The sequence below is a fragment of the Asparagus officinalis genome, chromosome 1, assembly GCF_001876935.1.
Source record: "Asparagus officinalis chromosome 1, Aspof.V1, whole genome shotgun sequence".
NCBI lineage: Eukaryota > Viridiplantae > Streptophyta > Magnoliopsida > Asparagales > Asparagaceae > Asparagus > Asparagus officinalis.
In genome coordinates, this window is record NC_033794.1 from 121,574,033 (window position 1) to 121,590,407 (window position 16,375).

General features: G+C 34.8%; 3 protein-coding genes across 3 annotated transcripts in view; 2 read left to right on the forward strand and 1 right to left on the reverse strand.

Annotated features, from left to right (window-relative positions):
• Positions 1,204–2,331, reverse strand: LOC109840710. Its single transcript, XM_020409456.1, has one exon. The coding sequence runs from the start codon at positions 2,329–2,331 to the stop codon at positions 1,204–1,206; it is 1,128 nt and encodes a 375-aa protein (XP_020265045.1).
• LOC109840716 (putative nuclease HARBI1) lies at positions 4,859–6,226 on the forward strand. The gene has a single exon (XM_020409458.1). The coding sequence runs from the start codon at positions 4,859–4,861 to the stop codon at positions 6,224–6,226; it is 1,368 nt and encodes a 455-aa protein (XP_020265047.1).
• The window catches only part of LOC109840723 (S-type anion channel SLAH4-like), a 5,360-nt gene continuing 5,231 nt past the window's right edge, over positions 16,247–16,375 (forward strand). The window contains exon 1 of the mRNA XM_020409468.1: positions 16,247–16,375. This exon is cut by the window's right edge and continues 642 nt beyond it. Coding sequence (XP_020265057.1) covers positions 16,247–16,375 — 129 coding nt within the window.

A 16,375-nucleotide genomic window follows, 5' to 3' on the forward strand; every position in this document is an offset into this window, starting at 1 on the left:
ACATCCCCTCTGAAAAATTAAGACAGCTGCAAATCTGGTTTTTTAGGCCATCTTCAACTCCACTCATAATGATTGAGCACTTAGAGGGATTAGGATTCAAACCAGAGACCTGACTAAACTCCATTAGGCAGTCCCTCAATCTTGTAATAGAGTACATATCTGCTTTACTAAACAAGAGGAGATCATCCGCAAATATTAAATGTGACAGCTTCAATCTTGAACACTTGGGATGAAATTTAAACAATCTATCATTCTTAAGGGTGTTTAGCTTGCGAGACAAGTATTCCATCCCAATAACAAACAAATATGGAGAAATGGGGTCACCTTGTCTTAACCCTCTAGCTCCTTGAAAGTAGCCATGAAGAACACCATTAATGGATACTGAAAACCTGGGAGTGGAGATGCATTCCATAATCCAGGAGATCATAATATCAGGGAATCCTAATCCTTTCAACATAGCTCTTATAAAACCCCAATTAATGGTATCAAATGCTTTTCTAAGGTCAATATTCAGAACAGCTCTAGGGGAGATGTGCTTTCTACCATAGTGCTTGACTATTTCATGAGCTAGAAGAATATTACTAGAAATTATTAGATATTTCTAGTAATTGGTATATTATTTTGTTAACTAGTTTGAAAATTCACTCTGTAAATAATGGTAAAAAAAATATCGTAGAAGCTTTTATAACTAGTTATATATAAAAAATCATATTATTAATTTGGCGACAGATATAACTCGGTAAATAATACTCGATCGTAACAATGTGCATGCTTAATACTAGTGCTTTTAATGCGAGTTTTAACCATTCAGAACAAGGACAAAGACACTATATACATCTCTAGCTCTTCACTCTCTCTAGCTGCAGTGCTACTCCTAAGCAAATCCCTCTCTGTTGCAACAATAGAAAACAGTCACACACACTCACATGCATTTGCCTCTCAAGAACAGCATCTCACTGTCTCCCCATACAAATCTCCCAGTAAAAAAGATTCCATAAATGGTTTTTATAGAAAATCATACACGAAGGAAACAGGACTATATTACTTATAAATTTAAAAACTATACAGTATATAAGTGACCGGAAACGAGTGAGGATATACGAGCACAAAGTAAAGCAAACTATAGGATATATATATATGAGCTAATTAATTAGCCACGAGATTGTAATGTGCATTTGACAAACGATTGTAACATGTAACTCTCTAGATAAGAAGGCCAATAGAGAGAAAGAATCTTGATCCCTTATCTCCTTGCAAGCTCCAGTTAATGTTAGCTTTCTGCTTAAAATAAGAAGATTCACAGTCAATTAATCTGTCATATTTCTTGATGCATTCTTTTTCCTTTGCAATCAAAACTGAGTTGAAAAGATCATCATTTAATTGCTTTTGAATATCTGCTAACTCTTCCTTTGCTCTACATACTTGCTCACTTATATTCATGAAATGATTTTTATTTAGCTCTTTAAGGGCATGTTTAAGCTTTTTGAGCTTAGTATGAAATCTGAACATATTGTAGCCTTCACTGCTTTGATCCCATATAGAATGAACTGTTGAGATAAAATCAGGGTGTTTCACCCACATATTGAAGAACTTGAATGGCCTTTTCCCCTCAGGAATATCATCTTCAATGGTAATTAAAGCTGGAGAGTGGTCAGAGCAATTTGGAATGAGATATTCCACCTGACTTGAGGTGTATGAGTGGATCCAGTCCTCATTCACTAAGCACCTATCCAGTCTAGACCAGATTCTGCTATCAGCTTCCTGTTTGTTACACCAAGTATAGTAACAGCCAGTAGATCTTAAATGCAACAGCTGACCAGCATTAATAAAGTTTTGAAAATCCTCTGTGTCAGATTCTGTAACTGGCAAACCTCCAATTTTCTCTTCACAACTTGCTATAGCATTGAAGTCTCCACCAATAAACCATGGACTGTTAACACCTTGCTTTAAGGTAAGTAAATCCCTCCATAGATTTTTCCTGCTGGCCAAATGGTTTGAGGCATATACAATAGTGCATAGACTGAAAAACCTTCCATCTCTGGATTCAATAGTGCATGTAATACATTGTTCTGAGAAAATAACATTTTGAATTGTCAAAATATCATTGTCCCAGAGAATCCATATTCTTCCATTTCCAGCTTCTTGTACATTAGAGACCCATTTCCAGATTTTGGTAATTTTATTTGCTAGACTTTGCAGTTTTGTTTCAGAGAGCTTAGTTTCCAAAAGAGCTAATAAAGAGAGATTATATTCCTGAATAAAATGCTTGACTATTGCATGAGAACTTTGAAGGCATAGGAAGTGATTATATTTTTTTATATTCTTGGACATTGAAGAGAATGAGCCTAGCTTAGCTGCGTTGTCATTTTTTGAGAAGTTGCAGATAAAGATTTTTCTCGATATTGGCGTTTTCCCCTTTTGTCTAAGTTGATTTTTCAGTCAAGATTTATATTACTGGTTAAAAAGGAAATTTCACAAAACAACCTGACCTCTAGAATGAGTTGCACAAGACCTCTCAAATTTTCTAAAAAAGGAGAAACCCTCCCAACTTTGGAGAGTTTCACAAAACTATATATGTCTACTTTTGAAAAGGTCCACAAATTGAAATATTCTTTTTAAATAACAATTTACATCTCTGTGTAAAAACATAAAAAGTATTTTCCTTATTTTTTTCTCATTTCTATCTATCTTCTCTTTCGTGATAAGCCCTAGAACGAACTTTGACATCAAGTTGTTTAGAGCTTCTCCAATGTGAGGCTCTATTTTGGAGCCCAAACTTTGGCATATTCTTTAGAATATGCTAAAATAGAGTTATGTAACTCCAACCACACTCCTCTATTTCCAACTCCATTTCAATTTCTCTCAATTTTTTAATTCTTTTACTTATTTTAAAAATATATAATGTAATCATATATTTAAATAAAATTAATTTTTTTTAATGAATTGATAATAAGAAATAGATAATTGTCTTTAAATTATAATATATTTTTATTTTTAATTACTTGGTTCTTGGAATTTTATATTTCAATTAATATTATTTAATATTACTCTCATTTTGAATATTTAAAAAATAAAAAAATAAAAGTTATATAATATAAATAATATTTTTAATAATATTATTAAATGTATTAATATAAAATAGGCAATCTGATTAAATTAAACAGATATTCATATTACTAAATCCACGACTATTACATAGAAAGCAAAAACATGAATTGAAAATTACATGACAAATAGGAAAAACATAATACATGAAAATACTAAAAGTCTGGAAAGTCAACTCCTCCGTATCCACCTCCTCTGTAGTCAGGTATTCCGTATTGACTTCCTGCGTAGCTGTATTCAGGATTAGGAATATCAAAGTATTACTCCTCCTGCTCATTATACAATTCAATGAAATAATTATGATGTCGGTTATTATTTAGCCGATGGCATATAGCCGAAATGGCCAACCCTTGTTCAAACCATTTCCAAATCCGAAGATAAAAAGAAACATTATTTTGCAATGATGTAAGAAGCTTGTCGAAAAGATGTGGAGCGAGCGTTTGGTGTTCTCCAGTCAAGATTTGTTATAATCAAGGGCCCTGCACGGTTTTGGGATAAACGAACTTTGCATGATATCATGACCACTTGCATAATAATGCACAACATGATTATTGAGGATGAACGTGATGAGCAAGAAGATATTATCGTTTCTACTCCACCATCAATTTCAAATGTTGAAGACATAGGGATGAACGATGTCGAACGGTTCCGACAATTCCTGGCCCGGCATAAGAAATTCAAAGACAAAGAAGCACACTTCGCACTTCGAAATGCATTAATTGAACATTTGTGGGAGAGACACGGCAATGAAGTGATGTAACTTTTTTTATTAAAGTTTCGATGTAATTTAAGTCAATGACAGGAGAGCTTGAATCAGATCCTTAAGATAAGCGAGATTTTGAAGTTTTGGAAGATGCAGAAGGCATGATGCTTATATTTGCCTACTTCTCTGCATTCTTCAAAATCGGCCAAACATGATCAAATAGAAATCCTCTTTTCTCTTCTGGATCTTCTGCAAATATGATCCTAGCACGTTTATTCTACCACAAAAGAAGAAATAATTATTAGAAAAGGTGGAAAATAATTTAATAACCAAGAAACATGTAATTCATATACTTACAATATCAAGTTCAGAAGCACCGCTTGGATTGAGGCGCTCGACTTGTCGAATGCATCCTCGAAATTTACTGATGGCTTTCATAATTAATTGCATTCGGCATGAGAGAGACTTCGGGCTCCTATGTCCGGTGTAAACGTTGGAAATCCTTTCGTAAAATAGAGCTGAAATTCGCTCCTATAGCTTGTCTTTCTTTTGATTGGAACCTAAAACTGGATCCTGAGATATTTCAAGCCATGTAGCGCATAAAATTTGATCTTCTTCTTGTAAGAATGATTTTCCGCGACTGGATGCCATAAGAGAAGGACGAAGAGTTGTTGAGAAGAACTATGGAGGAGGAATGAGAAGAGTTGTGATGAAGGAATGAGGGTTGTGCTAGTATTTATAGTGAAAAATTTATGGAGAATTCAATGCTAGTGGGAGAAAGGAATGTGGGTAGAAAACGATGTGGGTAGGAGAATCCAATGTGGGTAGAAAACAATACGGGAAAAAATCCAATGTGGGTAGAAACCGATGCGGGTGGGAGAATCCAATGTGGGTAGAAACCGATGCGGATGGGAGAATCCAATGTGGGTAGAAACCGATGCGGGTGGGAGAATCCAATGTGGGTAGAAACATTATATAATAACACAACATACACCTATTAACAACTCATCACCAATCTATAATTCATTTCTCCAAATCCCCTCTTCAACAATGAACTATGGAGCTGGACCATCACACCTACCATCTTATTCTTCTTCTTCTTCTGATGACGAAACATTTTCTCATTACGTTGAACAATGGGAGGAGGATATGAAACAATGGGAGGAGGAGGATGAAATCTTAGCTCGTCTATATGTCGCTAACAATAAAATAATGGCTTATTTCGCTAAAGAGGAAGAGAGGCCAAAACGTATCGGCTCAGTTCCTGGTCATTTGGTAATCAACCGTGGGAGGGAAGAAGGTAATTCTCGACTCTACAATGACTATTTTTCTGATAATCCCACATACGGTGCAAATTTATTCCGTAGAAGATTCCGAATGCAAAGGAGCCTTTTCCTTCGTATCGTCGATGCTGTACGAGAGCACGATAACTATTTCGTACAGAAGGTGGATGGTGTCGGTCGGCTTGGACTATCTACTTTACAAAAAGTAACAGCAGCATTTCGCATGTTGGCATATGGTGCACCAGCAGATAGTACCGACGAATATGTAAGGATTGGTGAGTCAACTGTTATTGAATGTTTGAAGAGATTTTGCAGAGCAATTGTAGAAGTGTATGGAGATGAATATCTTAGATCCCCCAATACCGACGATGTTGCAAGACTGTTACAAAAAGGCGAAGAGCGAGGTTTCCCAGGAATGTTGGGAAGTCTAGACTGTATGCATTGGGAATGGAAAAACTGTCCAACAGCATGGGCGGGACAATACTCAGGACGTCACGGAGGCCCAACCATTATTCTTGAGGCAGTAGCATCGTCTGACCTATGGATATGGCATGCATTCTTTGGTTTGCCAGGTTCTAATAATGATATTAATGTATTACAAGCATCTAATTTGTTTGACAACCTAACGCAAGGTATTACTCCTCCTGCTCATTATACAATTCAAGGAAAGAATTATGATGTCGGTTATTATTTAGCCGATGGCATATACCCAAAATGGCCAACCCTTGTTCAAACCATTTCCAAATCCGAAGATAAAAAGAAACAATATTTTGCAATGATGCAAGAAGCTTGTCGAAAAGATGTGGAGCGAGCGTTTGGTGTTCTCCAGTCAAGATTTGCTATAATCAAGGGCCCTGCACGGTTTTGGGATAAACGAACTTTGCATGATATCATGACCACTTGCATAATAATGCACAACATGATTATTGAGGATGAACGTGATGAGCAAGAAGATATTATCGTTTCTACTCCACCATCAATTTCAAATGTTGAAGACATAGGGACGAACGATGCCGAACGGTTCCGACAATTCCTGACCCGACATAAGAAATTCAAAGACAAAGAAGCACACTTCGCACTTCGAAATGCATTAATTGAACATTTGTGGGAGAGACACGGCAATGAAGTAATGTAACTTTTTTTTATTAAAATTTCGATGTAATTCTAAGTTAATGTGTTTTATTTCAGTTTAAGCTCCAATGTATTATCATTTCTAATTACTTGTTTTGCAATTTTATATTTCGATATTAGTCTCATTTTGAAGGTATCGACGAGACATTTCCAATGATATTATTTTCATTAAAAAATATTTAATATATTAATATATATATACAGATTTTAAGTAACTATAAAAATTAATAACGGGATACAATTGGAATAATGAAATGTTGTTAAAGAGATTGAGGGTTAACTTTGGTAATTTTTTGGGGAATAGTGGTATAGAGTTGGCTGCAAATTTGGAGAGAAATCTCCAAATTTGCAGCCTCAAGCTCCGGTTTTGCAGCTGACTGCAAAATTTGGGGTTCGGTTGGAAGATGCAGCGGCTCCAAAATGGAGAAAAGGAGGACGATTGGAGCTGCTCTTAGAGGGGGAAAAAAATTTGTCAAAAGGTTCAAGATGAACTTTTACAAAGTTCAGGGTTTATGTGAAACTCTCCAAGATGTAGGGGAGTATTCTGTAATTTTCAAAGTAAAATGTTTACGTGCATCTTAAAACCAAAGTCAGTTCTTACTTTATTTTATTTTATTTATTTTTGATATCTATCCTTAGTAAGTAGAAAAGAAAGCTTTCATGGATTCTGTTAACAATAGGATAATGGTCTCTAAATCCTCAAAATTTGCAATTGATATAGTTTTTGCTTTCAGAGATATGATTAAAAGTCCCATTAACTATCAAAAGCTTTCTTTGTATTCAAAAGAAGTGGATTCTTGGCAGTATTTTGGTTTATGATAAGATAATAAGCTTATATCTATTAATTAGAATTAATTAGAATGAGATAAGATAATATGTAATATCTAAAAATATCAGGAGTATTATTGTCCATTGAATGTTTTTCCCAAACTACTCCTACTTTTAAAGGGAGTATGGAATATGACATGATATGATTTTATACAAAGTACTAGACTTGTAGGTTGTTTCTCTCATTTTGTCAATTGGCGGTGGGCTCAATATTTAGCTTTATTGAGTTCCATAGCCCAACTTTGTTCTAAAAAATATGATTCCATCACATTTTATTCTGACACAGCTCCTTCAAACAGGAACCTTTAATGTAAAAACTTATTTTGAAATAGTAGTAGTTTATTTGTATTTCAAACTCACTATTTCACTCTTAATTATGTGTTGTTGGTTTCCTAATTGCATGAAGTGGCTAGCAATGCAATCTCATTTACAGAAGCCAGAAGCTATAGTTGCAAGGTAACTTGGTTAGTTTTACAACTGTAGCCCATTGCACTACAATTCGAAATGTCATGAAGTAAACTTGAAACTTCCTTCTCCTTTATTTTTTTCCCCATAACATCCAATTTCATAATATATATATATATATATATTTAAAGGAGCTAACAAAATGAAGAACACATGACTTTCATTTATCAGTGGGATGCGTTGTGGTGTCAACTCTAAAAAGCGTGCATATACCGGTAACTGTCAGTCATGCTCCATGATCCAACCATTAGCTCTTTTATGGTCTTTAAACATGCAAGCAGTGGTACATGGTGCCTCCAGAATTTTGTCTCAGTACTGTCCTCGTATATATTGTCACAGTTATATTTAGAGCTGTATTGATAATTTTACAATTTTATCTCTTTTAATGATGTCCTATCTTAATTCTAGTGGTGTTCTAAATATAAGTAAAGATAAATAAAAATATGTATAAAATAGTCAATCCAGTGGAGTCCTGTGACACCATTAGACATTGTGATTCCGCCATTGGTGACAGAGGTGCATAAGCTTTAGTGGTGTCATTGGATATCATTAGATTATCTACTTGATGGACATTTTTTTACATTGGTTTACGTGTATTTTCTACTTCACATGCCGATAGCTAGAAATAAGATAGGACACCATAGAGGAGGATAATCTTGAAGATTTCTTGTTTCAATGAACTCATAAGTAATATGACGTCACATAAAATTCCTGATCTGCCACTACATGCAAGTGATAGATGCAAAACCAAACCAAACCTTCTTGTGGATAACCTAAAAATGTAGTGGAATTGACTATAAAGTGGAGGAATTAACAAAATGCATACAACTATTTGCTTATCTTTTATGGTCTCAAACATTGCAACTGACGATGCAAAACCAGTGAATCTTCTCGTGGATAATCTAATTAACAATGAGGTGGAATTGACTATAAAGTGGAGGATTTAACAAAATAGACACAATGAGATGAAATGATGCACACCACATTTTCCAGGCCTTTTCCTCGCCTACCACAACCCAACGAAGAAGTATACATGCTCCGGGTAGGACTCCACTACGCCAAGTGCTAAATTTTTTAGATGAAACTTCTTTAAATATTTGTGAGTATGGCTTAATGATCCACGCACGAGAGCTATCACCATCTTTGCTGATTATACTTGCATATAAAATTATTTATAGTCTCCTGTCTCCCACTCCATTGTGAGTATAGCTCAATCATTTATGGGAACCATAGTCTCCGTTGCTAATTTGAACAATATCGGGCATCATTCATCATTTGTTCCTCAATCCGACCTTGGCCTAAGGAAATCACGACTTAATACATTAGTCATCTTAGAATCTATCACCATCTAGGACTAGTGGGCTAACCTAAAGTCAGCCGTTCTTCCTACATCTTCAAGCTTGACATTGGATTTTTTACTTTTTCTTAGGTCACAACCTCGACTCTTATACATCTTTTTGAGTGAGTGATCAGGCCCAACCGACACTTAACGAGCCTTATACTGATTAAGAAACAAATTAACCTGAAAAACTTAAGCTATTAGGTATGGAGTCTGACTCTTACTTAAATCCATCATTCTTTTCATAATTTCTTACTTACACATGAACTTCTTTACATATTTTTCTATTGGATCCAGGATGCAAGCCTAGAAGGGGTGGGGTGGGGGTGAATAAAATTGCTACAATTTTTCGACTAACTCAGAATAAGTAGAGAAAATATAATAAGCGAAAAACTAAAAGCAAACTAATGCATGAACATACGAGATTTTTATAGTGGTTCGGATCAAAATCCTATATTCACTCTTCCTTCTCGTGAATGACCTTCCTCACTATGACCAAAGTTCACCTGAATATTACAACCTGATTTAATAGGCTTCAAAGGCCGCACCTTGGGATCTTCTCGAAACTAGTCATCTAACCTAACTCTTCACAATGACCAGAAGAAACCTAGTCCTAGCTAGCCAAACCCTCAATTACCCTGGCTTGAGTATGACAAACCTCAATTAACCCGGCTTGAGTACGCTGTAAAACTTACAAGTTTGAATACAACCAATCAAAATAATTAAAGCACAAAAAGAACAATCTTACAGCCCTTTATTAAATTGTTCTTCAAATCGATGAAGACGAAGATCCATGAAGAAGCGGTGTAGTGGTGTAAGTGTAGATCACTCCTTCTCACTGAATTAAACTCTGATGAAAAGTGCACTGAGAAGAGGTTGAATGGGCTTAGGGGATTTGATCAATTCTCTCTCTCAAACCCAGAACAAAGATCTCTCCTTTTCGTATATTTGCCTCCTTAAACTTCTCTATTGTTTTCTATTCTATATGATCTCTAACTCTCTTTAAATAGGCCTTGATAGGACATGAAAAAGATACCCAAATCTGAGTGCAAATAGGAGATCAAAGGTTCAACGAACAGTTGAGATTAAATCTTATAAACTTGTCAAAAATGCCAAAAACACCTCATAAACATTGGTGGTGATCATGATCATCGACGGTCCATTTGTGATTATCGATGATTTGACTGTAGCCATCGATGGTGTTGATTTTGGTTTTTAGATTTCTTAGATTGTCTCAAGTAGTCATCGACGGTCCTTGTGACCATCGATGGTGCACTGTAGTCTATCGATGATGACAATTCGTATTTTTATTTTCTCCAATTTATTCCTATAACCATCGATGGGATGCTTGACTATCGATGGGTCACTGTTAACCATCGATGACTCGAAGGCTGAAATCAACATTCGTGTTGACTTTGTATCGTTTCAAACCGCATCTTGCTCGTACATGTTTATACCTGAAATCTATCTTCTCATAAAACATATCAATAGTAAATGAGAGTTTGTTAAAATCAAACAAGAAATATTGCACAAACAATGTTCTAACATTTTCCTCTTCATGGAAACAACTTTTTCTTATAGAAAAGTATGTTAAAATTGTTAGTAGTCTGTGGTCTCTAGATTGTTTCTTTTAACAATGAAGAAAGCCAATATCTTTAAGAATTTCAACAAAACATGAACCAAATATGGTGGACATCTGCCACAGCTATTAAGCTTGTATATGTTCTCCCAATTACAACAAAAAATAGAAGGGTGGGCTTCAAATAAGATCCCTTGTAATGATGAAAAAGCTAAGGTAAGACCACTTAATTTGCCAACTAAAATTTTTTGACACATAATCACGAATTTAAGCTTGAAAACAAAAAAGTACAGTCATCAATAACAATACCTTGATTGTATAAGCAAACAGAGGATTCACAGGCAGCTCACTTAATTTGTCAACTAAAATTCCCCTCAAGCTTGCAATATTCTCCACCATCTCTGGGTTCAGACCATTTCCCTATAATTCTTGATAGTGGGGGTATTCAGCCAGCTTCACCTCTATTTAGGTTTGAAAGAAGTTGGTTCCACCATAAGAATTTCATTCCTTTTATAAAGTGTAAATGGAATTCTTTTCAATGTCAAGGTTCTCCTGTGGATATCTTCATCTCGAAATTAAAACTCCTTAAGAGAAGAATCAAGTGGTGGAGAAAAAATGTCATTGGTTCTCTATCTTCTAGGAAATCAGCTTTACTTTCCAAAATCAACATCCTTGACTTGCTTGAAGAACAACGACCACTCTCCTTATCAGAATCAAATGATAGGAAATCCTTGCAATCTTCCTTTACATCTCTCATAAAGGAGGAGGAAACTTGTTGGAACCAAAGATTCAATATACAGTGGCTCAACGAGGGTGATGCTAACACCTCTTTTTTCTATAAAACAACATCCTTTCATAGAAAAGCTAATCACATTGTCTCTATTAATAATCAGGGTACGAATCTAACAGGAGATCATGAAATAACTCTGGCTTTCTATGATTACTATTATAATCTCTTTGGTCAGGAAAATAGAAGCAATCTCTCTACTGGCTGGTCTTCTTTATACCCCCAACAAGAGATGAATCTCTTAGCCTTTGAAGCCCCTTCACAGAATCCGACATTAAACATGTTGTTTTTAGCATGAATCCTAATAAAGCTCTAGGCCCTGATGGTTACTCGATCTATGATGTTTTATCAATCTTTCTGGGACTTGATCAAAACTGGCCTTATTGCTCTCATAAACTAATTTCATCATAATCCATCATCTCTTCATAGAGTGAACAAAGTCTTTATCACTCTAATTCCAAAGCTTAAGGAGAGGTCCCTGGTGAAAGACTATAGGCCAATTAGCCTAATTAACTGTTTGTTCAAATTCTTCACAAAAATCCTTGCAAACAGGTTATCTCCTTACATGACAGATTTGGTTGCCCCTACACAATCTGCTTTTCAAACAGGAAAATCAACACTTTATTCTATCCTCATTGCTAATGAAATGATCTATTTCTGTTCTAAGAGGAAAAAAGAAGTGGCTATGCTAAAAATTGATTTTGCTAAGGCTTTTGATTCCGTAGATTGGTCTTTTCTCATTAATTTACTCAAAGCCAGGGGCTTTGGGAACAAATGGTGCTCATGAATTTATCACATCATATCCTCATCCAGTTTTACAATGCTTGTCAACGGTTCTCCATCTAAATTCTTCACAAGCAAATGAGGTCTTAAGCAAGGAGATAATTTATCTCTTATGCTCTTCAACATTGCAGTTGATGTTCTTAGTAAAATGATCATGAACAATGTTGCTGGTTGATTGTTATCTAGCCTGGATATTAAGGAACCTCTAAATTATATAATTAAGGAGTCTTCAATTTGCGAATGATACTTTGCTCTTTGTTAAGAGCTCCTCAAAGGACATATCTATCTTTTAAACAATACTATATATTTTTGAGGAACTTTTAGGACTGGGTATCAACTACTCAAAGTCCTCCCTCATTTATTTTGACAAACTTCCTCTCAGATGTCATAATCTATCCTCCGCACTCAGCTATAAAGTTGAGCAGCTTCCTATCAAGTATCTTGGTTTGCCATTAAAATATGACAAACTCTCTAAATCTGACTGGCAACCAATTCCGGATAATCTACATAGGAAACTTGCATCATGGAAAGCAATTCTCTGTCTTTTTGTGGGAGGCTTGTTCTTTTGAACTTAGTGCTTACTTCCACTCCTCTGTACTTCATGTCATTCTATAAGCTACCGAATTGGCTAATCAAAGAAATAATCAAAATCCAAAAGAATTTCCTTTGGCCAGGAAGGGCTGAAACCAAATCTTTCAAATATTTGGTCAATTGGAAGAAGATATGTCTAAGTAAATCTGAAGGTGGTTTGGGAGTTAAAAATATCAAAAAATTAAAATTTCTCTTCTCTCCAAATGGTTATGGAAATGTCTGTACAGAGGTTCACTAGTAGGCACCTTTCTTCATCAACTCTACATTAATAGAGGTTCTACTCTCCAAACTATGCACTGTAATGCTTGTAACTCATCTTTTTGGAATGCTATTGTCTCTAAGAAAGATGCTTTCCTACATCACACTTCATGGTCGCTTGGCTTTGGTGATAAGATTAGATATTGGGAGGATAAATGGCTTGGTTTCAATATCTTAGCTAGTCTCTATCCATCTTTATGCAAGCTTTCACTCTCTTCAAATGTGTCTATACGAAGTCAAGGCATTATTCAAGGTCATGAATGGCACTGGCATCCTTTTTTTGAAAAGAAGTATATCTCCTTTATCACACTCAGCCAGATCAGACCTTATGAAGTTAATTGGTTGTCGGAGTGTTTCTAACCAATCTGATCAACCTAAATGGTCACTTAAAACAAGTAGGGTTTTTTCAGTCAAGTCTTTCTACATTCTTTTAAATTCCAGAGGGATACTTTCTCTCATCTTCAAAGTTATTTGGAATCCCATTCTTCCTAGCAAAGGTCGGATCTTTACTTAGTTATTATCTATAAATAGATTACATACCAAGGACAACCTTATGTTAAAAGGATGGATAGGTGATCCTGCATGCTCGATGTGTGGGCTGCATTTAGAATCGAGAGAACATCTTTTCTTCTTATGTCTAGCAAAATAGGTTTGGAGACATTTCACATATTACTATCTCCCCTTCCAATGGAGTGCTAAACATCCCGCTAAAATAGCGGGATGCTACAGTGTTGCGCTAGAAATGACGCAACATTGTAGCAATGACGCAAGTTTCTTTTTGTTATTTATATTTGTATTAATAATATATATTATTTTATATTACCTATTATAGTAAAATTAGAGTATAAAATAATTATTAAAATAAAATTCAACAATCAAAAAAATAGATAATTTAATCCAAACACTTAAAATTTCATAATACTAGAACCAAATGATGAAAATGCTCGGTTTGAAGAATTTCTGGCTCGTCATCGACAAATCAAGAATAAAGAAGCTCATATTGCACTTCGAGATGCATTAATTGATCATTTGTGGGATGAATATACTAATTTGGAGACTTAGCATTTTATCAATATGGACTGTGCCTTTGTGTTTTATATGTTAAATGTAATGCCTTTTATTTATTTATTTTTTTGTTTGCAAGTGTGATGTTTTCTTTTGTGATGTTAAATGTAATATTTAGTTGAATTTATGAAAGTAACATTTTAATTTGATTTAGCATTTAATTTTTATATTTTTATTTTATTCATAAAATATATTATTATAATTAATTATATGTAATGTATTATATAATTATATAGTTTGTTAAATATTTTAAATAGATAAAAATACTAAAAGATAAGAATAATAAAATGAATATTCTTTTGGAAAAATTTACAAAATAGACCTATTTTGCTAAATATTTAGCAAAACATATCGTTTTGCTAAATATTTAGCAAAATAGACATCTTTTTGGCCAACAAGCCAAAAAGATGTCGATTTTTCTAAACAGACCATTCGAAACATACGTGACTAGTAGTCCCGTATAATTTAACCCTCTACTAAATTATACGAGACTACTAGTCCCGTATGTTTTGAATGATATGTTTTACAAAATCGACATATTTTTGGCCTGTTGGCCAAAAAAAGGTCTATTTTGCTAAATATTTAGGAAAACGGTTTGTTTTGCTAAATATTTAGCAAAATAGGTCTATTTTATAAATTTCTTCTATTTTTTTGGTGTAACATTTGGTGTAATGGGTTGGAGATGAAATAGTGATTTGGTATAAAAACTACACCATTTTGGGTATTTGGGTTAGAGATGCTCTTAGCTAGTCTCTATCCATCTTTATACAAGCTTTCACTCTCTTCAAATGTGTCTATACAAACTTAAGGCATTATTCAATGTCATGAATAGCAATGGCATCCTTTTTTGAAAAGAAGTATATCTCCTTTATCACACTCAGCTAGATCAGACCTTATGAAGTTAATTGGTTGTCGGAGTGTTTCTAACCAATCTGATCAACCTAAATGGTCACTTAAAATAAGTAGGGTTTTTTCAGTCATGTTTTTCTACATTCTTTTAAATTCTAGAGGGATACTTTCTCCCATCTTCAAAGTTATTTGGAATTCCTAGCAAAGGTCGGATCTTTACTTAGTTATTATCTATAAATAGATTACATACCAAGGACAACCTTATGTTAAAAGGATGGATAGGTGATCCTACATGCTCGATGCGTGGGCTGCGTTTAGAATCGAGAGAACATGTTTTCTTCTCATGTCCTCTAGCAAAATAGGTTTGAAGACATTTCACATATTATTATCTCCCCTTCCAATGGTCTATATCTCTTGATGAGCTTCTACGAACTTTAGAGGATCTACAAAACACCAAAGGAAACTTATGGCGCACTATATTCTCCTCAGTATGCTGGAGTTTGTGGATTGTGAGACACAAATTTCTCTTTGGTCAAGTAAATTTCTCTCATTAACTTTGCCATCTCTGAATTATATGACTGGGCAGGCTTTGGAAGTGGATTTGCTGCACATAGGATATCAGTGAGGTTGGAACACAATCCTATACCCAGGAGTAGTGGACGAGGAGGGTGCTGATATATTAGAAGAGAGGTTTTTTGGGTCCTGTATATACAACTGTACGTAACTTAATTTTACATCTTTTTGTAAGCTTTCTTTTGTTGTTGGATAATAGAAAATCTAGTTTCTGTTTACTATATGTATATCCGGCTTTGGTCCTTCCCTATATCTATGCTTACGATGAATGACGGTAAGACCCACTTTTCATCTTCATGAATCTTTGGAAGAAGAAGGTTGTGTATCCCTAGTTCAAAGAAACTTTATTTTCTATTTTCTAACATTTGGATACAATTTGTATCTATAATTTTGTAATTATATACTTTGTACTCTTTTAATTTGGTTTTAATGAACGGGGATTATCCCTTGTTTTTCTCTAAAAAAAAGCAATGAAGAAAGCCAAGAAGACTGAGATGGGAAAAAAAAGTGAATTAAGAAATGAGAAAACAGCAAGAGGTATAGTTGGCATGAAAATGGGCCTCACATGGTGCCTTTTGCTGACTATCTACTCAACATCGATCACGAGTCTAAAAATTCCAACTGGATCCCAGTTGTAGCTAAACTACTTGTCTTCGTCACTTTAACGTATTAACCAGCATCAAATCCCCTGATCTCTCCCGGGAAAGTATCAACTGAATTCACGTTCATGGTATTAAATGTGTAGTATTGGACTACGAGATTCATGCATATACAGATATAACAATTGATATCATTTTGACTTACATAAATCCTGTACAAAACATATACCCTTAACCCCCACAATCTCTCTTTATATACTTATAAGTAACCCTACCCTCATTCTCCATTTTCTTATAAACTATCAAAGATGGCACAATCATCTAAAATCTCAACATCATCTCCCACCCCAAAAAAATCCACCATCCTCACAAAATTCCATGCAGGCTACTTCAGGATCAGCCTCTCCCTCTGCAGCCAGGCCCTCCTCTGGAAGATC

Excerpts from the sequence above, each read along its gene's own strand:
- LOC109840710 (XM_020409456.1), bottom strand. The coding sequence starts at position 2,331 with ATGTCCAAGAATATAAAAAAATATAATCACTTCCTATGCCTTCAAAGT.
- LOC109840716 (XM_020409458.1), top strand. The coding sequence starts at position 4,859 with ATGAACTATGGAGCTGGACCATCACACCTACCATCTTATTCTTCTTCT.